A 24,779-nucleotide genomic window follows, 5' to 3' on the forward strand; every position below is an offset into this window, starting at 1 on the left:
GTCAAGGTGTTTTATCTTTTGTCTTATGTTTTTCTCTTATGTTTTCCTTAACCAGCCTTGGGTATGTTGCTTGCACGTACAGCTGAGTATAAAACAGTTTTGACAACTACAGACCTGTTTCCCTACTCCCTTTTCTTTCGAAAACTCTTGAAAGAGCTGTTTTTAATCAACTCTCAAATTTTCTCACACAGAACAACCTCCTGGACACCAAGCAGTCTGGCTTCAGGACCCCGGAGCTGTGAGGTGTAATCATCCACCACCACGCCACCTAGCTATTTATTAAAATATTAAACTTTTTAAACTTTATACCCATTTTTTTATTATTAAAAATTGCATTAAAGTACACTCATACAGCATCTGGGACAGCATTACAAAATGTCAGAGCTTGAAAATGCACTATATAGTGAATATTGCAAAATCGTACCCCTCTGTAGTGAGCACGTAGATGATGGTATGTTTAAAAAAGAGTATTGAAACAAGGCCTACAAATCTGCCACTCTCAACATATTTGTTGTTTCTCCAGCACAGTTGGTGGCAGTATTACATTATTGTACGTGTTCTCCCAACTGCCATTAACGCCAAAAAAAAAAAAAAAAGGCGAAGGAAGCGGAAGTTGTGTTTCTTAACCCGGAAGCAGTAGCTGGCAAACAAGCGACAATGGTGAGCAAGCAATTTTATTTCCTATCTAGTTAGACACTTCAGTCCTACATAAGTATTTGAGTAAATTGTATCAGTTGCAGGAATATGTTGAGTTCTTGTTTAATCACATATTTTTAACTGTGAAAAGTAATTTTGGAATGTTTAATGTTTTTAGTGTTAGAGTTATAACATTAGCGCTCGCTAGCATGCTGTGGAGCATAACAGACTTTAGCCAGCCGCTGCCTCGGTCAGTAAATTAACCGTAGTTTTATAGCAGTTCGGGTAACCATTTAGTTAAATACTAAGCCCTTATGTGAATTATTGTAACCTTATAAGTCATTAAGGACATCATGAGGACATAAAATGTGCTGTACGCTTGTGTTGAATAGGGACAGAATCAGAGTGGGGGACATGGCCCTGGAGGAGGGAAGAAAGATGATAAAGTAAGTATCTGCTTTATTTCCCCTTGACTGTGATGCCGCTCAGTGTTTCCCACAGGATGAGAATTTAATTGTGACTGTGCGGGGTCAGTAATAAACTAGTCAAACAAAGGGTTATGAATCAAATGTTTATTGCAAACGAATTACTGCTCAAAAGAAATAACTATCAACATGTCAACATAAATAACTTAAATAAATAAATACATCAAAAGAAATAACTTCCAAAATAAATAATTTACATTATGGAATATATTTTCAAATGTGCCTGTTTGCACAGTTCGCATTGCTTGCTGGAACATTTCATTTTCCTTCTCTTGGAATATTTTTTCCCCCAAAGGCTGTCTGTAGAGGTATGAGGTATGCTTCAGGGGCAGATCCATCTTCGTTTAATAACATTAAAAGTTAAGTCAGGCTTGCTGTCTATGGGGGTAGAATTATTTCATAATTACAAATAAATAGATTATAATCCACAAATAAATGTGGTGAGTGACAAAAATTAAACAAATTCACAAATACAATGAATGAGGTCTACAGATGTTAGTAGTTTTAAGAAAAATAAATTAAATTGACAAATAAAATGAGATTTGCTAATATTATTATTATTAATAATAATATTATTATTATTATTAATAATAATAATAATAATATTAATAATAATAATAATAATAATAATATTTTCTATTCATTATGAACTGAAAAGTTGGAATTCAGATTTTATTTACCTGGGTGGGCTGCTCAAGTACAGCCTATGTATGGGAAACATTGCAACTAGCAAGATGTCAGTCACATGTTTTTTCCCTATTCATTGGATTAACAAATACCAAACACTTTTTTATTGAAAGGATAAGAAAAAGAAATATGAGCCCCCAATTCCCACAAGGGTGGGAAAGAAGAAGAAGAAGACGAAAGGCCCAGACGCTGCAAGCAAGCTTCCTTTGGGTATATAAACTTCTTTTAGCCAGTCAACCTACATCATATTAATGCATAGATACGAATAAGCCATGAGATGAGCTTGTTCCTTCTGTCTTTAGTGACTCCACACACACAATGCAGACTGAAACTGCTGAAACAGGAGAGGATCAAGGACTATCTGCTGATGGAGGAGGAGTTCATCAGGAACCAAGAGCAAATGAAGCCACTTGAGGAAAAACAGGAGGTATATTTGAAAAACTATGTACATTTCCACCTGAAGTGGAAACTAAATTCATGCCTAGATTATTCCCTTTATACCCCACAAGCAATCATTTTAATGCCCTCTTCTGTTATAAACAAAGTCAGGTAGATGCAGACTAAATGCTCTAACTCCCACCAATTATTGTTGTTGTTGGTCCTTACAGGAGGAGAGGTCCAAAGTTGATGACCTGAGAGGCACTCCCATGTCAGTAGGAACTCTTGAAGAGATCATTGATGATAACCATGCCATTGTCTCTACGTCAGTGGGCTCGGAGCACTATGTCAGCATTCTCTCCTTCGTGGATAAAGACCTTCTGGAACCAGGCTGTTCTGTTTTACTGAATCACAAGGTATTGTCATTTTCCATCAAGTGTTGCATTGTCAGAGACGCAGTGTAAACTTTTGACCAACCGTAGTGCTAAATATTTTGATGTGCAGGTAAGATGAAAGAGTGCTGTTTGTTTCTTTAGGCAGTGTCAGAATATCTGCAGTAAATGCAAAATCAGTGACAGCTGAGAGTTGGAGTGAGCTGCACCGCTTTAGTGCAGTAGTGAATTCTTAGAAGAAGGGGGAAAAAAGGACAAAAAATGTTAAAAGCATACAAACCTAGTTACACCAATATGACAATATTTACAGCAGCTTGTCTCAGCAGATGCACTGTAGGTGTACTCTACACTTTAAAATCTGTGGCACTGTCTCCAGTCTAACCAAGTGTATAAAACGTGTGTGTTAAAACAATGCAGAATATATTATTATTAAGAGTATGCAGCCATAACTTGCACATTTGATATTCTCTGTTACTTTGCACAAAGGTTTATATGTATGTACATGTATGTATTTTTCTCCAGTTTTACAGTTTCTTTACACTTTTGTATAGTTTTTAACTAGTGTGGTAAATACCTTTTTGCTTCTTTTTATTTTATTGGCCGGTTCCTCTTGTCTGCTGCTGTAACAGTGGAATTTCCCACTTGGATTCAATAGTTATTTTATCTTATCTTGATTGTACAAAATATTTGTTCTATATGCACCAAAAAAGACAATCTCCCTTTTTGTTTTTTTATTAGAAAGTTTTTCTTGGGAATGTGTACAGCACTGCTTAGCCCAAACTAGACAGTTGTTATGATCAGTAATGCCATGTTCTTCTGTGTATTTAATTGCTGTTTTTTACTGTAAAGTTCTGAACATGCAGCAGGGGTAGCAGTGTAGCATGTTTACAAGAGTAGCGGCTTACACAACCAAAGGGTTTCGGTGCACTCATGTCCATTGCGCAGAGAAATGGAGAATGCTGTGGTGTGGTTTAGGGGGAGTCCAGAGGGAGGGAGTTGTAAAAATTTTGGGAAATGAAAACTCTGAAGTATGTGTGAAAGTGTGACACTGTTTAAAAAATAAATAGAATATTAGTGATATTAATGTCTTTGTTTGCAGGTGCATGCCGTGATCGGTGTGCTGATGGATGACACCGATCCTCTGGTGACAGTGATGAAGGTGGAAAAGGCTCCTCAGGAGACATATGCTGACATTGGAGGCCTGGACAACCAAATTCAAGAGATCAAGGTACGAGACGTGTCAAGCACACAGAGGCGGATGTTCTTGCTATATTTACTTTTCAGTTCTTTTGAGAATTTTTTTTTTTCTTTGTACCTTGATAATGCAGACAACTCATATTGTTGTTCTTATGCAGGAGTCAGTTGAGCTTCCACTTACACACCCAGAGTATTACGAGGAGATGGGAATAAAGCCTCCTAAAGGAGTCATTCTGTATGGTGCACCAGGGACAGGTCAGTCAAAACACCTAACAGAGTGAACACTTGGTTTAAAATGATTAGCCTAAATAAAATGATCCGGTGCTTTGGTGAGGACTGAATCACTGATTATGTTGACATGAAATATTATGGTTTATAGGTAAGACCCTGCTGGCTAAAGCTGTGGCCAATCAGACATCTGCCACATTCCTGAGGGTGGTGGGTTCAGAGCTGATTCAGAAATACCTGGGCGATGGTCCCAAACTAGTCCGAGAGCTTTTCAGAGTTGCAGAGGAGCATGCCCCCTCCATAGTCTTCATTGATGAGATTGACGCCATAGGAACAAAAAGGTAAGACAGATGTGTGCAGTTGGTAGGAATGTTTATTCTCAACAGTCATAGAAGCCTCCCAGTGTTCATACAGTGTGCACCATTTTATCCTACTGATGTAACTGGAACGATACAACAAAATCTAAAAAAAAATATTTGTTGTTTGCTGATTTCCCATCTCTCTTCATTTAATCATAATGCTTGTATATACAGTTTTGGGTTTTGGAATAGGCATGCTTTATTATAAATAGTGAATAGCATAAATAGCAGCGGAATGATCTGTTTTCTCATACATACTACCAGATTAGTGTCTCTTGTAGATACAATAGCACTTCTTCACTTAAACAGCACTAAAGAGTGATGAATGCAAGGCTGGACCAAACAACTGCCTGCTCTCTAAGGCTGCATCTGAACTCGCATACCGTGACAGTACCTACTGCTTTCCATTCAGTACCTACGGGAAAAAACGTTCAGAAACCGTACATACTGATCAGTATAAGTGTTGAGCGTGAATACGATCCGGACGTACTACACGGCGTGAATTCTGACAGCGCTGACTACCTTATGGGATAGCGCCAGTGTCCAATGGTTCCATACTGCAGAATCACAGCGGAAACACGTCAGTCACGCCTACTGTTTTATGAATACTGAGAATTCGGACATTTTACTCCTTTGGTGTACTGCTTTTCACCTACTGGGCAGTAGGGATATTCGGACACAGCCTAAGTTGTCAGGTTTTTTTTTGTTGTTTTTTTTGTTTTTTCCTTCAGTGTTTTGTTATAATGTTAATGTGTTATGCCTATATATCACTTCTTAAAGATAGTTCAGATACTTATGTGCACATTACCGAAGTAAATATTACTCCATGAAATATGTATGGTATTTCTTTGAATTTACTGCCTTAACCATTACCTAAAGCTTAGTTCACACTACGTGATTTTAAGCCGGATTTGCAAGTCAGCAAGCTCACCGACAAAAGCCCTTTGATCCGAGTCAAATCGGCAATCGATCATTGTGTGAACTACTCAACGATGCATCAAAGAGGCTCACGGACACTTCGCCAACGCCAGACAGATATTTGACATGCTAAATATCTGGAGCTGTCGGGCAACTCCACATCCTTTGGTGTGAAAAGTGTCTTCATTGTCAGTGCTTGCAATGACGAGCTACAGCCAGTGAGAGAGCAAGGCATGGGGTGAGGTCACCATGAGGAAGGGAAACCTGTGAAACCTATGGTAGAAAAATAAAGAGGAGATGATGTACATATAATCCATTCTTTCAATCACTTTCTTCGTCTTTTCCTTTTTGGTGTTTCTTCAGCACGGATCTTCACGCAAACAGCTCGCACTGTTTCTGTCCTACGTTCATCTTCAAATAAACAACTTCTGTTTAGTGCATGGCTTTCTCGTCATATGTCTGTCACGTTTCGCATGTTTTCGTGACAGTGTAGTTTGTACACCAGATAGTCTCGTGGGGTGACAGTTGGATTGTGTAGTGGGTGACCCCCGAGTAATCACGTAGTGTGAACACTACGACGACTTCCAAGACTCCCGTCAGCAAGTTGTGTAGTGTGATTTAGCCTTTAGACAAATTTAATATAGTCAAGTCATAAAAAGTGACACATTTACAGCATTACCAACATATTATAATGGAGCAGATTTAGCTTTGACAAAATAATTTGTTTTAGTACATTTTCCTGATTGCGTGAGTTAAGTTGGTGTTTTGCAATGTGCCCTGTGTAGGTACGACTCCAACTCCGGTGGAGAGAGAGAGATCCAGAGGACCATGCTTGAGCTCCTGAACCAACTGGATGGATTTGACTCCCGTGGTGACGTCAAAGTAATCATGGCTACTAATCGGATAGAAACACTTGACCCCGCCCTCATCCGTCCAGGTCGGTTGCTGAGCTAACATGCTGTGTTCAGTGCATTCAGATTGTTACTATCTGGGCTTGTGATCATTTTTAAGTCCGATCGTTGTTCCCTTCCTTCTATGAATCGTTCTCAGAACATATACATCGTATCTTTGCTTCAAGACTGAAAATGTTGTGTGGTTCTGCAGGTAGAATCGACCGTAAGATTGAGTTCCCACTGCCTGATGAGAAGACCAAGCGTAGAATCTTCCAGATTCACACCAGCAGGATGACTTTGGCAGCTGACGTAACCCTCGATGACCTTATCCTCGCTAAAGATGACCTTTCTGGCGCTGACATAAAGGTAAGGTCCTGAAGAAATCAAATTAGGACTAGCATTTCCATGTTTTAGATATTCTATAAAATAGTGTCAACTAATTACTTCAAGCCCTTACTGCAATTACTATAACTGCACCTGTGCCTTTGTTCATGCAAATTGTTCAACAGATGAATAACTCTACTGCCACCTTCTGCATCATATCGCTAATTATTTTTGATTATTGAAAGTTGTGATGTAGACATGAGCAATTTAGTTAAAATGTGTGGACTAATGAATTTCACACATGTTTTTCTCAGGCGATTTGCACAGAAGCAGGGCTTATGGCCTTGAGGGAGAGGAGGATGAAAGTAACAAATGAAGACTTCAAGAAGTCTAAAGAGAACGTGCTCTACAAAAAACAGGAAGGGACCCCAGAGGGCCTCTACCTTTAAGTTGGCAATGGCCAAATGTGAGCCCCATCATACAAAAAACACTTCTTTTTATTACGCTTGCTTCTGTTTGGGTTGGATGTTACTTCTGCCTCTTGAAAATAAAATGTATTCCAATTACATTTAGTAGTCTTGTGTAGAAACTGGCAGTACAATTGTCACCTATTTTACCTTTAAGAAATCCAATATAAAACATGTATTCCTCCTGCAGGGGCCTTGAACACACTAAAACAGACAGACAACCTTGACACTGCTGTGACAAGACTTCACATACACTGCTTTTAAAAAACAAACGGTTTTAAAGAAGCTTTACTTGTTAGACATTCAGCTTATAATCCTTCAATGATTTGGTCTCCACCTTATCACACATCAGAGACATACAATATATGCCAAAGATATGACATAATTGTATAATAACAGAAAATGAGAACTTGAGGGTGTCCTTTAAACCTAGGTGAGGTACTAGATTGAACATAAAAGCCACAAGAAGGGGTGAAGACATCAAAACAAACAAGCCTGATCACTGCAAGACCACAGACCAATGTTCACTTTGGTTTCAGTCAAATCTTTGAATGAATGTAATATTAACAAGCACATCCAGAGAATATTAGCAGAAAAAAAAAATCAGAACACCTAATAAACTGCAAACAGATGTGACCAGACACCCAAGTGTTACAGTATGTAGAACCAAGACTTCATGTACATGTAGTGTAACATTCAGCATTAACAACCAACTTAAAAGAATGATCCATTTGGAAAGGCTAGCTCTGTTTTGTGAGCATGAACAGAGTGCCGACTACCCACAGACATCTGTATCAAGTTTGCAGTCGAATTCCTCATGCACAAGAGGTCAAGACGTTTATCATACAGTGGTATGTATTCATTTCTGTAGCTCACAAACTATCATACAGGTAAATAAATATGTCAATGGATTGTGACAAAAGACTGATCTCAAATTATATGAAAGGTTTTTACCAACAACTAAAATTTAAAATGAGCTGAAGCAAATAATAAAAAAAGGTGTGCTTAAGTGCCCTTAGCATAACTATTGAAAAATCTTATTTCTTCAATTCTTGCTTCCAAAAGCAAATCTAGAATTAATAACTTGAATAAAACAAAGGGTATACTCTGTAAGGCATGTACCATTTGTAACCTAAGTTCTTTTATTTCACATGGGCCAAAATCTTTTTCCTTTTTTTTTTGCATCAAAGATGAGAACAGACCACTGGCTTGCTGAAGAGTAAGAATGGGGTGTGGGGGTGTGTGTACATATGATAAGGATAAATAAATGTTACATTAGTGTACATGTGTTATCCGCAAGGAGGGGTAAAGGTGCACCAAGTCTCTGAATAAAGAGAAGCGTCTCCTGCTCACTCATCTTCGTCCTCCTCTTCCTCCTCGCCATCTGAGAGGGCAGGACAGGTGCCCAGCTGCCGGTAGCCATCCAACCACTTCTCCACCATCTGTGTGACGAGAGGATGGCTCCGCCTCCTCGAGCTCTTCTGCAACGCCACCAGGACTCCACCCTCCGTCACGCAACAGTCCAGCCACTGCCTCAGCAGACGCTCCTGCTGATCCTCTGTTCCCATCTGATAGACGTGCAAAACAACTTAGCTACTTACCAACAAATGCCATACAAAACAACTTCATGACCAATACTCCACTCACCTCTTGTGCAGACAGGAAGTGGACATGCAGCAGCTTCCTGTCACTGTCCACCAAAGGCAGAAAAGTGACCGTGACATCATCGTCCGTGTTGAGGTTAGCACCTGCACCACGGTTGTCATAGCCGTCGTTCTCCATGGCGACCAGGGCTGAGAAGTGGCCTCGTGTGTAACCCAGTGCTATGGGGCTCTTCCAGCAAAAACTCGGCTCCCACAACAGGGGCAGATACACACCTGTAGAGGGGGCAGGAGATTATAGATTAGCCTGGATTTCATCTGGGCATAATGCCAGCAATTTGCTTTATAATTCTAAACGTATATTAGTAGTAGTACGTCAAGGCAGTTGGACTGGTGTAACAGCAATGACATTCGGCCATCATGTAGTGGGCGAAAATAAATTTATCCATCACAATATGCTCATTATTTGGGATGGTATCAACATCAATGAAAATGTAAAGTAAAAATGATTAACATCAAAGAATCCTGAATTGATTAGTCAAGTAAACTACAGTGAAACAAACTTTATTGTAACCAATGAAGACATGCTGTGCCAGAAACTAGCCTGTATATGTTGTTAATATCCTATTACGCTATAAATCACTTCCAACCAATCATAATCTAGCCAGCTTTGCGTCTTCATTTGGTTTGTTGTGTTAATTTAAGAGACGCGCTTACCGTTCCGTTTTACTGCACGGTAGTTGAACGTGATGCTTGGTGCACATGTGCGAGAGAAGCAAGTGCCAGAACCGTGATTATGGCACTGTGTGAAAAATTTTCACAATATTTTTTAAACACAGGGGTTGTGTTGCGCCTTCTGTTGTCGTTCACACAACGCTCAGCGATGAAGGAATAAATGAGTCTTAAAGCTGTCGAGTGATAATGTATTCATAGTCTGCCACTCCATGTGCAACAGTTTAGCTAACATTAATGCTTTCAGCTGTCTCTGCAGTCTTGCTCAATCACAACAGGACTGGTATTTAAAATATCTACTGAGATGAGTGGTAAAGCATCTCCAGGGTAACACATGTCCAGTCACTAACTATTAAACATACATTATACCAAATTTCATATTACAAAAAGTCATGTATGATCGATAACTGCTCCAGTTTATTCAGCTAGCTCATTCAAATCTCATTTCTCCAGCTCACCCTGGAAGCGGGTGTATCCCAACGTCTCCCCTCGGAAGCTCTTGTAATATTTCACGCCGTACACGATGATCGGCCGGCGGAGGATATGGGCCAGCACAAACACGTGAGTCTGCTCTAAACTTGCCCCCGGCTTCCAGGACCAAGGCACAAGGAGAGGGGGAAAGAAAAGTGAGATTTGTGAATAAGTTGAACATTGCTGGTATATACTGTACACTAATAAGCGTATGAGAAAGGTCTGCTATAAATAGCTAGGGTCAATCCTGCCAGCATGGTTGCTCTATGATTATGTGCGAGACTGAAGTGAGGAATAGGATGCCTAGTCCTATAACTGCCTCTCGACACAATGCGTGTGAAAGAGTGCGAGAGAGCATATATACCTGACTGGCCAGTGATAAAATAAACGCCCAGTCTTCCTGCCACTGTTCTTCTCTCAGAGAGAAGTGCAAGCCAAAACTTTGAGAATACCACGATTCCCACTCCTTCCAGCGGGTGTAAAACCTACAACACACACAACAAACAAAATCAAACACACCTAATAAGGCATAACAACAGAAAGTCATCTCTTAAATAATTAATTTTTGGACAAATCAAAATCAGACACCTTGGAGGAAGTCCTAGTCAACTATAATAAATCTCATACCCTACTGCTGTCAATAGCAGTAGGGTTAGCTGATCTCCTGCTTACTAATTATCTGCAACTGTGATAAATATCTGCATCTGTAGTAGTTCTCGTATTCCTTCCATTTTTGGAAACAACTGGTAACTATATGCAAAAGGTCTCTAAAAATAGTTATAGAGTTCTTGATTGGAAGACGGTTCATGAAAAGCTTTCTTTTTTCCCCCCTTCCAAACCGTCTTTTTATAAACAGTAGCATTAATCATTCTGCAGCAAGTAACAGAGCTTCATTTTGTATGGTGCGAGTGTGTAAGTGCTAAATTTAGCCTGACACGTGAAATCCGACCCCAAGCAAAATATTCAAATGTTAAATATTGTCTCTTGAGCTAAAGGTCATTGTTGTCGGTGTGGTCTCATGTTAGGACTGACTCAAATTTACAAATAAAAATGTCTAAACATCATGACTCCAAAAGCTTTCTGGGAATAAATAGCTACTAGCAGTTCTTGGCCACAGACTGCAGCCGTGATGTCTGCATTGACTACTTTTACAAGCACATCAAATTCCCTTTAAGGTCTATATTCAGGCTGCAGCCATATTCCGAATATGATGTTTATGTGTGTACAGGCATTAGAATATTCCTATATACATGGTCGTTGTAAGTATGCCAGAGTTGCTATTTCTAAATACTGATCCTACAGCTAAGCATCTGTTAGCACCCACAATTCCTTGCAGAATGAGCATGCACATATACCTCCTTTCTGTGGTTTTTCTGAATAAGGTGTTTATCTGCAACAACTTTCACATTAATATATGCATATTCCAGGGGTGGGAATCAGAATTAGGGCCATCGGACTGCAGCTTTTACATGACTCGATACTAATTTGAATATTGCCAAATTCCGATTTATACTGCATGCATATAAACAAAGTCATACATAACTGATTTATCACTCCAGGATGAAAGATGCATAAAGCATCAATCAGGAAGAAGAAAACACATCTGCTCATGTGCAAATCAATCATATTTAATCAACGGACAATTACAGTTTTTTTTGGTTCGACTAAATAAGGGTTTCTTTGATTCTCTCTGGCAGATCTTTCAGGCTTGTATGTGTGTTCCCTCACCAGTGAGAGCAGTCATGTAAGCTGTCATGCAGGCTCTTTCTCAGTACAGAATCTTTGTCGTAGATGCCCCATGTGGCCTGCAACACTGAGTCCAGAAGGCAGTCTCCTGCAGTGCGATTCCAAAGCGCGTACAACCGGCTGTCCAGTCGTGTGCCTAGCTCCAAAGACCAGTTTATGATCGGAGATTCCTCTTCGAGCTCTGCAACATTTTTTATAGCAGTTAATAGATGTGCTTATTATAGGACTGTATATTTATGGAAGAATCCTTTGTTTAATATGTTAAACTTTTGCAAAGAGCAACAGTTTAAGGACAAGGAAGGAGAAGAGAATGGAAGGAAGACAAAAGGGCCTGAAAAGAATCTAGCACCCTACACAAACATGTTTTTCAAAATGATGTTCACTTCAAGTGTAATTCAAGTGAATTATTTGGGGATTAATGTCTTTCTGGCTTCAACCATACACACCATCGGGGTGTATGAAGTCTAATGAAGTGTAATGAAGTCTGGGACAATGGTGGCTTTGTGGTTAAGGCTCTGGGTTATTGATTGGAAAGCACTGTAACTGTTGGGACCTTGAGCAAGGTTCCTTAACCCTCTCTGCTCCAGGGACACTGACCCTATGCTCTGACCACAACTTCCTAACATGCTGGGGTATGCGAAGAAAAGAATTTCACTGTGCTGTAATGTATATGTGACCAGTAAGCGGTTAAGGCTCTGAGATACTGATTGGAAGGTCGGGGGTTCAAGCCAGCACTGTCAAGCTGCCACTGTTGGGAGCTTGAGCAAGGCCCTTAACCACTGTGCTGTAATGTATATGTGACCAATAAAGACCATCATTGAAAACCAATACACCAGTCATATTGTAAAAACCCTGACCTTTCCATTTATTTCATTTAAATATTGCCATTATACAAATTAATTTTTTTACCTTTCTGTACATCTCGATCCAACACCTCATCAAACAACTTCTCTTGGACATTAGGAGGCAGGTCTTCAATATCTACATGCAACAGATGTACAATACAATAAAGAGCAAGCACGATTACTGACACACACATATCTAGTTCGGTGAAAACGATGTGTCTCACCAGCTGGAAGAGTAAAGGTAGTGATATCAGTGAAGAAGTAACAGGGAAACTCTCCTTTACGCCTGTGTAGTGCGGCAGCCACCTCCCGACGAATCTGCTCTGTTAATTCAGGACATACCATAGCTGGAATACACTTAGCTGCCTGCTGAGACACCTGAGTGAGAACGAGCACACACAAACACATATGCATCAATGTAAACATGCCTGAAACAGGTATGAGGGGTGATGAGCACAAGGCTACTTCATGACTTAAAGTGAGCATATGTGCTGACTGACCTCAGTGAGGAGCACAGAGAGCATGTCCTGGCGCTGAAAGCGGATGGCGAGGTGCACCAGAGTGAAGCCAGCGTTAAACGCAGATGGACGATTCAGCAGGCGGACCTCGTCTGAGGTCAGCTGACGCGCGATGTCACCACCTGATGACTTATAGGCTTCGACTGCAGCCAAATCGCCCTCCACCACACCTGCAAATGGGAGACATAGATATGTTAAACACAGGCATGGGGACGAACGGAATACATGTAACGGCGTTACGTAATCAGGATCCAAAAAACTGGTAATCATTTACAGTTACATAAAAAACCAAAGTAATCAGATTACAGGTACATTTTATTTAAAAAAATGGTAATGCTATCAGGATAATTGTTTTTCATTTAAAACCAGACAAATTACAGCAACCTCCTGGTACATGTGCAAATATTTTGCACAATGTTAATTTGGTAGAAATTAACACAAATTGTTCTCTGAAATGCTTTTGTTACAGTGACCATACGTCCTCTTTTTCAGACATTAAAAAAGCATCCTGCCGGGATTTCTACATTTGAGAAAAATGTCCACAATTTGGCTATAGTTTCATTATGGGTTTCCGCCTTCTTGCACACCAATTGGTCGATTATAAAAGACTTGCAGCAACTAATGGCCAAATTCCTGCCTCTCAACCATTAGCCTGACAATAGCAGCAAATGCCAGCTGTCCTGAGTCGAAACAATGCCCATATCCATATACGGTCATTTTTAATTTCATGTTATCACACTGCTTCATATTACATGCGCATTCAAATGTGTAAATGGTGGCAGAAGGTACACTTGTCGCATCTGATATTTTATTTTATCCCATGGACAGTCAAAAGAATGTAGGAAAAAATGTATAATATGGGCAGAGTGAAATCTATTTTTGCTCTACACTGAAATTTGGGTTTGAGATCAAAAGATGAATAGGAGAGGACTGATCAGAATTTCTGCTTTCATTTCCAGGTGTTTACATCTAGATGTTAACAACTTGGAACATTTTTGGTAGCAGACCATCCAATGTTTAGGTGAACAAACATATAGGAAGAGATAGTCTTAAAGTAAATAACACTTAATATTTGGTTGCACATCCCTTTGCTTACAATAACTGCAGCAAGCTGGCGACCCACTGTTGCATTCTTCTTTTATGATGTTAGACATTCAGAGCTATTCATTTATTTCTTTTTAAACAATCAATCTAACAGGCAATCTAACCTGGGCAACAAGAAACACCAGTCAGTCATATTTTCCCAATATTTCTATCACTTGAAAAATGTGCGGCTTCAAACAAATGGTGCAATGTTCCAAGTTGTTTAACACATCTAGATGTAAAAATCAGGAAATGAAAGTTGAAATTTTGATCTATCATCTCATTCACCTTTTGAGCTCAAACCCAAAAGTCTTCAGTGTATAGCGAAAACAAAATGACTGGTCTTGCCGTTCCAATACTATCAGAAAGGACTGTACACTAATTCTTTAAACTAATAATTTAATATTTTTCATTAGGTTCGTATTTTGTACTCAAAAATTCCACTCTGCTCAATTATTGAATATAAACATTTTTGTTTCTATTTTATCTTATGCAATTGGGCATTAGGTGGCAATAGCAATCACTGTAAATGATCCTCATCCTATTCACCGGCATTACAAATAAGATTGCACATTTTTGTAATCTGACACGACTCTCTACACATACTGTTGTTCAAGACATAGGAAAATCTGGAGAATAAAAGTAAAATGCAATCAGCAATAACTATTCAACTTTCTGCACTGAAATATTCTGTAGATTTAATATTTGCAAAGAAATCTGTATAAATATTGAAAGCTAAAAAAAAAAAAAAAAAAAAAAAACCCAAACCCAAACAAACCCACATTTCCATAGTGATACAAGGGCAGTATCATGACAAGATTACTGTAAATCTTACAGGGAATAATAAAACAAAAAAACTCCTTGACTTTCAATATTTCCTTGAAAAAAGGTCTGATTCATATTAAAAACAACTGGTTAAGATGTTAAGGAATACGAACACAAAAAATTACACAAAGGTTTATGAACATTTTCATCGACTCGTGAAGTCTGAACCAATCACAGTTTCATTTTATATAAAGTGTTTTAATACAGACGGCCAAAACAGAACTGCTGCAAATGTCTGCACTGTTACAGATGGATTATCAAGCTATTTAAAATGTAAATACATGCTTTAAAGCTACATTATACAATCAATAAAATTGCTATTTAAGATTATTCTCCTAAGTGCATGTCGGAAATTAACTACCTACATGGAAATTCACAAAACTTTACTATTAAAATGAAGTAAGCCATGAATGGCATGCATTTCCTCTGCTCTATTTCTATGTCAAGTGACACAAAAGGTCATTTTGCTGAAGAGGAAAACGATTGTTTTGAAAGATCCTACATTAGGCGACTACATTCTGACATGGGATTTTAAACATGAACATTTACATGACTTACTGCATAACGTTCTGGACAGTGAAATGTCATATTGTATGAAAATGATGGTGTGTTTTAAAAGCAGTGAGCAGATGTACTGGAGGAAATCTTAATGCAGGCTACAGACAAGACAACACTGCTGTCCACCTGAGATCAGATTTCCGGAGAAGGACTTTAATACCAAGTCTAAACAAAGTCGTCATGAGCTGACGTGAAAAGGCGAGTTTTTATGGTGTTGGTTACTTAATGTCTGAAAAACTGTCATGAAATATCTTGAGTGCCATGATCTGATCCTGATGATGACATATGACCCTTAGACAAAGGAGGTGAGGAGGGAGAGGGTCAAAGAGCATGACTGACTTCCACAGCAGCTAATAGCATTATAGATACAATACATCTGCTGAATCTAATGAAACTGAACTGTGGTTTAGCAAACTGGCTAAATAATGCAGCAGAAATTTTTAAAAAGAGCTTTTTTTTCCCCAACCCTGTAAGGGTTTTCACTGCCACTTTTGTTCCAACCACAAGGGCTTCGTACTGGACTGTGGGTTAAAATATTATCGAGCCACGGCAGCCTCTTCCTCTCGCCCGTGGCAGTGAAGGCATTAGTCTGCCGTTAAATGCGCCTTGATAGCTCCAAGTGCTCACTCCCTGTGTCATACACACACAAGCTGCATATTAACTACACAAAGCACACAGACCAACGCGGTGAAGTTGTACATGATTACACTGAAATAATAAACAGATTTTAGACAGCCAGTGAGTGCAGACACACACACTTAAACTCCACCATTCACCACACAAGGGATGCTTTGAATAGGGAATAGCATGTGGGAAGCTGTAAAACCACAACTACACAAATAATCCAATATTTGCTGATAACTAGCATCTACTATAGAGTGATACAGATACAGTGATAACTGGATGTATACAGTCTGAATCATCAAATCTTTTGATGGCTTAATGGCTAAGGATCTGGGTTACTGTTCAGAAGGTCAAAGGTTCAAGCCCCAGCATCATAAAGCTGTCACTGTTGGGCACTTGAGGAAGGCCCTAAAGCCTCTCTACTCCTGGGGTGCAGTATCATGGCTGACCCTGCACTCTGACCCAAGCTTTCTAACAAGCTGTGATATGGGAAGAAAATAATTTCACTATATGTGTATTATGTATATGTGACAATTAAAGGCTTCTTCTTTCATAGAAAAAGTCTGTACTGTAAAATGAAAATAAGAATATCTACCAAACACATTTTTGCCCTTTTTTGATACTGGTATATTTGTACACAAAGCCAAGAGACTTGTACAAAACACAAATTTTGATTTCATGAGCACGTAAAGACATTACTTAATTAGATTTACCACATGGATTCAAACAGTGTCAAAACAAATCTGCTTTTAACTGTAGCTGTAAGTGATTCATGGTGAAATTTAAGGTTCTGTTAAACAGAACAAGCTACCCGCATTAGTGATGATAGTGATGATAAAGACTGTGATGCAAGAAAAATAACATTTGGAAAATTTGGAATACAAAACAATATAAATCATAAATATATAAGGCATAAATCACAAGAAATCACTCAAGAAATCAGACTTTTTGCTAGAGCACACATTGCATTTAAAGATAAGGCTCCAAGACAGTGAAGATTTTGAAGCTGCCAGGCTTCCTCTCACCTGCGCATGCATTGAGAAAGAGCCAGTCACTCCTCCGCATCCTGTTCCTGATCTGCTTGAGTTTCTTAAAGTCTGTCTCATGCTCTTCTTGGGCTCCCATAGCCCCAGACGCCAGCTCAATCTGCACTTCAGCCTGGCCAGCAGGCACAGGTGGCGAAAGCCTCCTCTGAGCCGTTTTACTGCCCCCCACCCCCCCTCCCCCTGATGTCCGTTCCTGCTCGTTCACTATAGACAGGGCCATGGTAGTCTCGGGCTGTGGCTCCTGCAGCACGGCATCACTCGGCTTAGGGTGGTCACACACTACACACCTTAGGGTCTTGGGCCAATTTTCATAGGTGCAGGCTGAGCAAGCCCAGTGCTGTACACGCGTGTTCAGGCGATTACGGTCGTTGTATTCCTCACAGGGGTCAGGGGCTGTTGGTGCAGGAAGTCGACAGCCTGGTTCAGAGGTGTGCGGGCCATCTGAGGGCCTGTGAGGCCCCTGCTGAGGCCCTTGCTGCCTCTGGCTGAGGCACTGAGTGCAGCGGATGGCACGCGGCCAGTTCAGATAGGTGCACATGTGGCACGACCATTTGCTGGGGATCTCTGGCGCCTCATCGGTCACGCGTACTCTGGGTCGGGCACTAGAATCAGGGCAGATGAGAACACTGGAGCCCTCCTGAGTGGAGCACAGGTGCGAGTTGAGACTTGGGCTGCTCTTAAACGGCTCCTCGGTGATGATGGGGCCGGTAAGTCGTTGGGCGCGACACATAGTGCACTTGATGGCGGATGGCCAGTTCTCGTATGTGCAATACTCGCAGCACCACTTTGGCTGGAAATCAGTCATCCTCGCTCGAACAGAACTTCTAAATGTCCCCGTCCCTCCCACCCTCCGCTGGCTCACGCCTGACCAAAGGCCACTCAGCCTGCCAGGGTGCTCTGAGAAAACAACACACAAATCAGTCAATCATCTGCTTATCTACATGGAAAAAGGTCACATTAAAGCAAAACACACAAATTTTGACTGCAAATACTTAAGATTAATAACGATCAGAGGATGTTGATGACCAACAAATGGCCCTAAAAAAAAAAAAACCTCCAATCCTGTCACTTTCAGACACTTCTGGCAGATATATAGATATATCTATCAATGAAAGATCTCAGTGGCACTGGATCACATTTGAGTAAGGCGCAGCAGAGGCACATCACAATCATTTGAATATTTTACATGTGGTGGTGCAGCTGTGCTCTCACACACATGGGCTGCAGGGATTTCTGTGTATTCACTGTACAGGAACTCGGCTTTTCGCCCTTCCGCGTGAAACAGTAATCAAATAAAAACACAATACAGACTAACTGAAAGGGGTTGGCCCACGGGAAACGTGCTTACAACTCGAGAGCATTCTTGTTTTAAGTCCAAATAGGGAAACAAAAACACAAAACGCAGATAATTCCAGCTCACACGACGGTGTTTTTCAAAGCCAAGTTTACAGAGATGCATGATATGCTAGCTATGTTAGCTCTAACACACATCTCCTCTAATACACTGAACTGAACTGTACTGTAAGCAGCATTAGCAAACTCTTACTTACTGTTGTTGCTTAAATGATAATATAAGCGGGACCTTTAACCTAGTTTATTTAATGTAGTTATTACTTTAACCACTTACACCGCAGACATGTATTAAGTTATTAAGTTAGACTGTGTGTGTGCTATTGGTCTAGCCCGAACTGCGACCCTAATTAAGTGGTTTAGCCCGGAGAGTTAGCTAGCTAAGCTGTCAAAGCGATCCTAATGGCCTAAATGAAGAGTTAATTTACAGGTAACAGTTTTAAGAAGAAAGCAGCAGCAACAACAACATTGTAGCAATTCGAGCTCAGTTATAACATACCAACTAGGTTTTACTCTCAAAAGTCAATACAAGGCTGTGTATGAGCCTGAACGTGTTTTACATAAGAAGTGATGTTATTCTAGTCACCAGAATAAAAACACGACTTGAAAATAAACATATAGGCTAAATACCGCAACAACAAAAAAAACCCCGCCATATTTATTATTATTTTTTGACTTCCATGTAATGACAGGCTGTCCTTTTACGATCAGTGTAGCTAGCTAGGTCAGCTAAGCACCCGCCTTGGATTTAGGGCAGAAGGTGAGAGGAGAGCAGCAGGATCTACAGTAGCTTTCTGAGCTTGTGTAGGCTACACGGAAAATAGGCGGAGAAAATCAATGGGCAAGCTAAACATACAGGCCTTTACATATTCTCGGTTCCTGATCTCGGTTTCTCAGAGCAGAGAGCCCTCTTGAGTTACAGTTCTGTAGTAACACATCCCGACGCTTTCGTGCAGTTGTCCGAACGAACCCGATCCTACCTATAAACAACCCGACAAACCCCCTGCAGCTACAAATTAGCCGTTAGCACCACACACTCGTATTATTACCTCCACCCTTACCTTTTTCACCGCAACGATCCTGTTATCCGCGAACCCCGGTTTTTTTAGTGAGCTTTCTGGGAACTTATGAAGTACTAATTCCCATTTCCAGTGCCGATTTGTCTAATGGCGGCAGCACGGGAACAGGGTAAACCAAAATAAACCTACTCCAGAGATACAGAGAGGAGGGACGTCACCTGGAGCGGTACTCAAACGTGATTGGCTCTTTCTGCACGTGACTGATCTTAGCCAATTAGATCCTGCGTATTTCATTGACATCGATTAAAGGGCTTCTGACTCTCCCTGTGTAACTAGGCTGCCAGAAAACTGACAAGCGCATGCCGCCATCTTGGCTCTTCAAACAAAGTAGTGACAGCCGGTTGGTCGCTTCATTTGGAGCCGCAATGGCGTGCTTTTCATACACTTCAGGCAAAAGCAACTGTAGTGAAAGGGTGACGTAATCATTTCAGAAAAGATCTACCGCAGCATTATGCAGTGGTTCGGTACAGTGGGTTTGCTGTACACATTTTCAACAATGGTTTAGCGATTTGTCTCATCCTATTCCTTTTTTATAGCATCTAAGCAAAATGAAACATGCATAGTTTACATCTTGATGTAGTGTTATTTAATGATATTTAATTATTAAAAAAAAACCAACAACAACAGTTTTTATGGCGGTCAGCTTGATGTTACATTTTGGAATAATAAAATGGACAGGCTATTGTAACCATCAAACAAACAAACGAACACATAAAAAGCATTTCACTACATGTCATATTTTAAAAATGGACATCTTATGTTTAAGAGAACAGGACAGAACATATCATGGAGTTATACACAATCAATGTGTCTACACATGTGCCTCTGTAATTAAATTTATTCAATATTTAAATGAATCAATCCTCACTTTCACTGTCAGCTTTCTGACTGGTTAGAAAACTTCTTTAATTTATGACTACCAGTGTTGAAGATACTCCAACCTCCAGGAGGCAAATTTTGACCAGTCCATGATGGCAATTTCTGTGCCAGTCAGTTTCATTCCTGTATATTAAGCCTAATAGAAGAAATTCATAGCTTTAAGTCACTCAGAATCTCACTCAGAATGCTGCCATGTTTCAGATAATACATTAGGTATTTTCCATCAAAGGGAAGCATTTACATTGTTGCCTCTCTATTCCAAGGCAGAAACAGTAATAAATGGCAGAGTAAAAGGATGATTTTCTTTGGGTTAATTGGTGTTTTCTATTTGGGCCTGAGATAATTTATCTGCAAGGATATATTTTTTCAGGTCTTAATTGTTCCCTGTATCAATGTAGTAAAAATGATGCATGTAAAGTACTTCATAAAAGTTAATAGTGAAAGGAGCAGACCACAATTTGGATGTGAACAATCCTATTGTGGGTACAGTGCTGTAAGTCATACTATGTGTAGTTATGATAATATAAAATCCAAAATTCTCTTCATTTAATTTCTTTGTTTTCCATTTCTTACTATTTTAATAGTGAGCATGGCTATGTAATGGCAGTTTGTCAATTTGTTTTTAAGTTGCTCTTAAGTTGTTTACATATGACAAGAACCTTGTCTGTGTTTTTTCCCCTCAGCCTTTGGGTGGTACAGCAGTTATTGGTTGGTAACCGGCTTTTAAAGAAGGTAAAAAGCCTATTGAAACAGCCTAATCCTTTGTCAACTTCTTAACAGGAGAGAGCTGATTTAAACTCAATGCCACAATTATAGCTCTCTCCAACGTCTTTGTTTGTCGAGAACATACCACTGCTACTACATTCTTAGCACACACCCTTTTGTTAGGGAGAGCAGTGTGTTCCCCAAAAATAAAGGTACATTTTAGTGTAACAGACTGAATACTATATCAGACATGAAGATATATATACTGCATATATGCAATATTTTGTTACAAACACATTGCTAAATTGATGTAATTATACTAATAGATTATGTTATAAAAAATTTCTCAACTTTAACTGGAAAATAAAATGATGGATTGACTGGGGCTTTCTGTAGACTGTATTGAGAATCTGTTCTGTTGTTTTAAAAAAAATATTTCTGATGGCATTTCTTGTGAAATTCTCACACTTTATGTTCCTCATTTTTAAATAATAGGCTACTTCAGGACATAAACACTCTTGAAAAATGTGGAACCCTTAAGAGAGAATTGGTTCTGAGTAGAAGGTATTAGTGAAGCTTGGAACCTTTAATAATCCAAATGCCCATTAAAGAACCCTCAAACAGCCAGTTCCTTCCTAAGAATATATTACAGTTACCACCTAATTTGATCTGACCAGAGAACTGCTGAATTACATCTGTAAACTCAGAAGACTCAATGTCACTGGATTGCTGTACACACTGTTTGTCTCTCAAAACCAAGCCTTGCCTCATTTCTCAATCTTGCAACATTATTGCCATCCAGTGGAATTTGTATGGAAATTCAATAACAAAGTGTATCACACTGCTGTATCCTTCCTTTCCTGGATTCTAATAAAAGTTATATAGAATTATGTGCGATTTTGGCTTCTGCTTTACATTTTATAATTTTATTTGTAATGCATCCACACAATAATTAATCTTCAATAATATATTTGAGGGGCACACCAGAGACCCTGGTTCGAACCTGAGCTCGAGTTGCTGTCCGTGCGAGTTTTGCATGTTCTCCCAAAATTCCCATGCATTTTCTCTGCGTTCTCTGGTTTCCTCCTGAAAAAGGTGCAAAAACGTGCAGGCAAGCTGTCCCTAGGTGTGAATGAATGCGTGAATGTGTGTGTTCATGGTGCTCTGCGATGGAGTGATGTTCCATCAAGGAGGAATTCTTCTGCCTTTCACCCAGTGTTCTCAGGATAGGCTCCAGATTCACCACTGACCAGGATAAAGCAGTTACTGAAGATCACTTAAGGAGTGAATAGATATTTTTGGATTTTATGAACATTGAACAAAATACAAACAAAATCCCTTATTAACTCAAGTTGTCTACAACAATGTATATAATAATTATGCCTTTTTTTTTTGAGGAAATAAGAGGGTGTCAAATATGTGTGTCAAGTACAGTGCTATAAGACCAGCCTTAGTTATTGTATTGAGTGTAAAAAAATGCTTTTGAATATACTTAAATACAGGAAACTATTGTTATTGTAATTATAACTCCAAAACATTGTATATTGCAACCTTCTCTGGTGGATTTCTCTGATGTTAATTGTCCAGATGTCTATTTTTACTTTGAAGTGGATGTAAAGATGTTTTCATCTTCCTTTCTTTAGTATTTATAGTCAATAGGTTAAAATGACATAAACGAATAGTGCATAAACGAATAGTATTGCAATAAACTTCAAAAGGGGATTCGGGTCGTCATTTATCTATTTATTTATTTATTTATTTATTTAACTAATAATATAATAATATTTAGTCTTGTTAACATAGCAGCATAGTTACGAAGCATAACATGGTATAGTAATATATATTATATTAATATAGGGTAATCTTCGGTCACCGCTCTCCTGTCTCCTGTAGCCCCACCCACCTCAAGCGCCACACCTCGCCAACCAATCCGAGCGCAGCGTGACTGCTCCATCACTCCACAGTTTCCCAGGCAACAGGGCTGCTCGACTGAAGGCGCTGCATCATCAGCATCCGCTGTTGCGCGCTGCTCGAGGCCGCAGTGTCTCAGCACACACACACGCACGCACACCTCCCCCACATCGCAGCCACACTCACACCCTGAGCACGAGATGGAGTAAAGCAGGGATCAGGTGAGTGCCACGCTTCTCTCCATTCTCACTCGTGTTGTCACTGTGCTTTTGGTTGAGACAGATTCTTGTGTTCCTACTGCCAAGGTTATGTTGCGCTTATAGCGGTGACTGGCAAGGCGGCGAGCGGTGTCCTGCTTTGTCAAAGAGGCCTGCAGAGAAGGAAAAACTGCCGTACACACACACACACACACACACACACACACACACACACACACACACACACACACACACACAGAGCTTTCACTGGAGAACAGATCCAGCCGTTAGGGAAGTGTATGTCTGTAATTGTATGTTTTGATACTATATGTAGCCTTGAGGGAAAGGGATACAGGCAAGGCTGCAAGGATATGAACCTGTGCACAGTTTGTCGAAAGCAGAGTGTTGACATGCATTGGCTCTGTGTTTATATTTGTGTGTGTATATAATTCAGGATGCTCTTGCTGGCTGAGTGGAGAATGAAGAGTTAATAGTGAGTGTGCTTCTTGGGGCATAACTGTTTAGCGCTGTCACTGCTTTGGCCCTATCCACGTCCTGCCACTGAGCTTCAGGTATAAGGAAAGTGTTGTGTGTATTGTGAGGTGTGGTTTAAAACATTTCTGTGAACGGTTTTGTACACCCCACATGTGTTTTTAATATGTCTGTCCTAAGCTCTGGGCTGTTGATTGTGTCAATTTGTGTCTATAGGTAGAATTCCCTCTTGTCCGGCCCCTCCCTGTTCTGCAAGACACTTGTTTTATTATGGTGATGAATCTTTGTGCTTCAGGAGAAAAAGGAGGGGTTAGATCAGGAGGGATGTGGAGCTCTGTTCCATTAAAGTTGTCCCCCGCTGATACCAGAGCTTAAACCTTTTCCACAGCTGCCCGTCTCCTGTCTTTGTTTTATCCTCAGAGCATAAAAAGTGTGCTTTGATCCTGTTATGATGGGAGATACAGTAGGTGACTCAGAACATATGCTACCTTCATGTACAGGACCTCAGAGGCAACAGAAACCTTGCATCTTGGTTTTACGAATCAGAAGCTTTTTGTTTCTAGCAATGTATTTTAACATCAAAATCCCAAACATGCTCAGGTAACAGATTTTAATGTTAGATGATTCAAGAGCTTTGTAACAAACAGCCATATCATGTTTCAAGTGAAGAGTGCAGCAATGTTCTGAACTGTCACTCTGGCATATTGAGAACAACTAGCCTTTAGCAGAAAGCACAGTAGGGTGGGGCAGTGGGCAGATAGCCACTTTATAGCTTTATATAGCCTTGAGCTTACAGCATTATTAAACCTGTTTGTGGGGAAATAGTTTATATGCAAGAATGAGAATTCATTATATCTATAATAACAAATTAGTAACATATGAATGTATTGCATGTATGTTGTATTTGAACTCCTTCCTGTCCTTTTCCTGTTTTCTTATGTTGTGCTCAGGTTATTGTGTTGTTGAATCGAGGTGTCACATCTCTCGTTATGGAGTTCAGGGCAGCTGAGAGGTTGTTGCTACAGGAACACTGAACTTGCTGATGAAAAGTTTCCCTCCAACCATTGTGTTAATTAAGTTCAAAGGTCACCAAATTGATCTCAGAACCAGAAAATGAACGCCTTAGAGATAAAAAGCATACAATACAATAAAA

General features: G+C 39.9%; 3 protein-coding genes across 4 annotated transcripts in view; 2 read left to right on the plus strand and 1 right to left on the minus strand.

The window, feature by feature from the left end:
* The first annotated feature begins 573 nt into the window (after positions 1 to 573).
* On the plus strand, positions 574 to 7,065 carry psmc1a (proteasome 26S subunit, ATPase 1a). The gene is made up of 11 exons (XM_017476487.3): positions 574 to 660; positions 1,029 to 1,082; positions 1,922 to 2,018; positions 2,111 to 2,235; positions 2,417 to 2,602; positions 3,678 to 3,806; positions 3,934 to 4,030; positions 4,155 to 4,344; positions 6,066 to 6,217; positions 6,385 to 6,539; positions 6,812 to 7,065. Exons 1-11 carry the CDS (start codon positions 658 to 660, stop codon positions 6,944 to 6,946), a joined length of 1,323 nt encoding a protein of 440 aa, XP_017331976.1. The 5' UTR covers positions 574 to 657; the 3' UTR covers positions 6,947 to 7,065.
* On the minus strand, positions 4,182 to 19,604 carry zranb1b (zinc finger, RAN-binding domain containing 1b). Its single transcript, XM_017476484.3, has 10 exons — positions 19,425 to 19,604; positions 16,993 to 17,910; positions 12,860 to 13,047; positions 12,584 to 12,737; positions 12,424 to 12,495; positions 11,497 to 11,695; positions 10,133 to 10,253; positions 9,756 to 9,885; positions 8,612 to 8,841; positions 4,182 to 8,532 (listed from the first exon to the last, which is right to left on the minus strand). The coding sequence occupies exons 2-10, from the start codon at positions 17,816 to 17,818 to the stop codon at positions 8,314 to 8,316; spliced, it is 2,139 nt and encodes a 712-aa protein (XP_017331973.1). The 5' UTR covers positions 17,819 to 17,910; positions 19,425 to 19,604; the 3' UTR covers positions 4,182 to 8,313.
* Positions 19,605 to 23,035: 3,431 nt separating this feature from the next.
* Positions 23,036 to 24,779, plus strand: part of akap6 (A kinase (PRKA) anchor protein 6) — a 109,753-nt gene continuing 108,009 nt past the window's right edge. For both annotated transcript variants that reach the window (XM_017477206.3, XM_047157685.2), the window contains exon 1: positions 23,036 to 23,158. The gene's annotated coding sequence lies outside the window, so the exon portion shown is untranslated. The remainder of the gene's footprint in view (positions 23,159 to 24,779) is intronic.

The sequence above is a fragment of the Ictalurus punctatus genome, chromosome 9 (genome assembly GCF_001660625.3).
Source record: "Ictalurus punctatus breed USDA103 chromosome 9, Coco_2.0, whole genome shotgun sequence".
Lineage (NCBI taxonomy): Eukaryota > Metazoa > Chordata > Actinopteri > Siluriformes > Ictaluridae > Ictalurus > Ictalurus punctatus.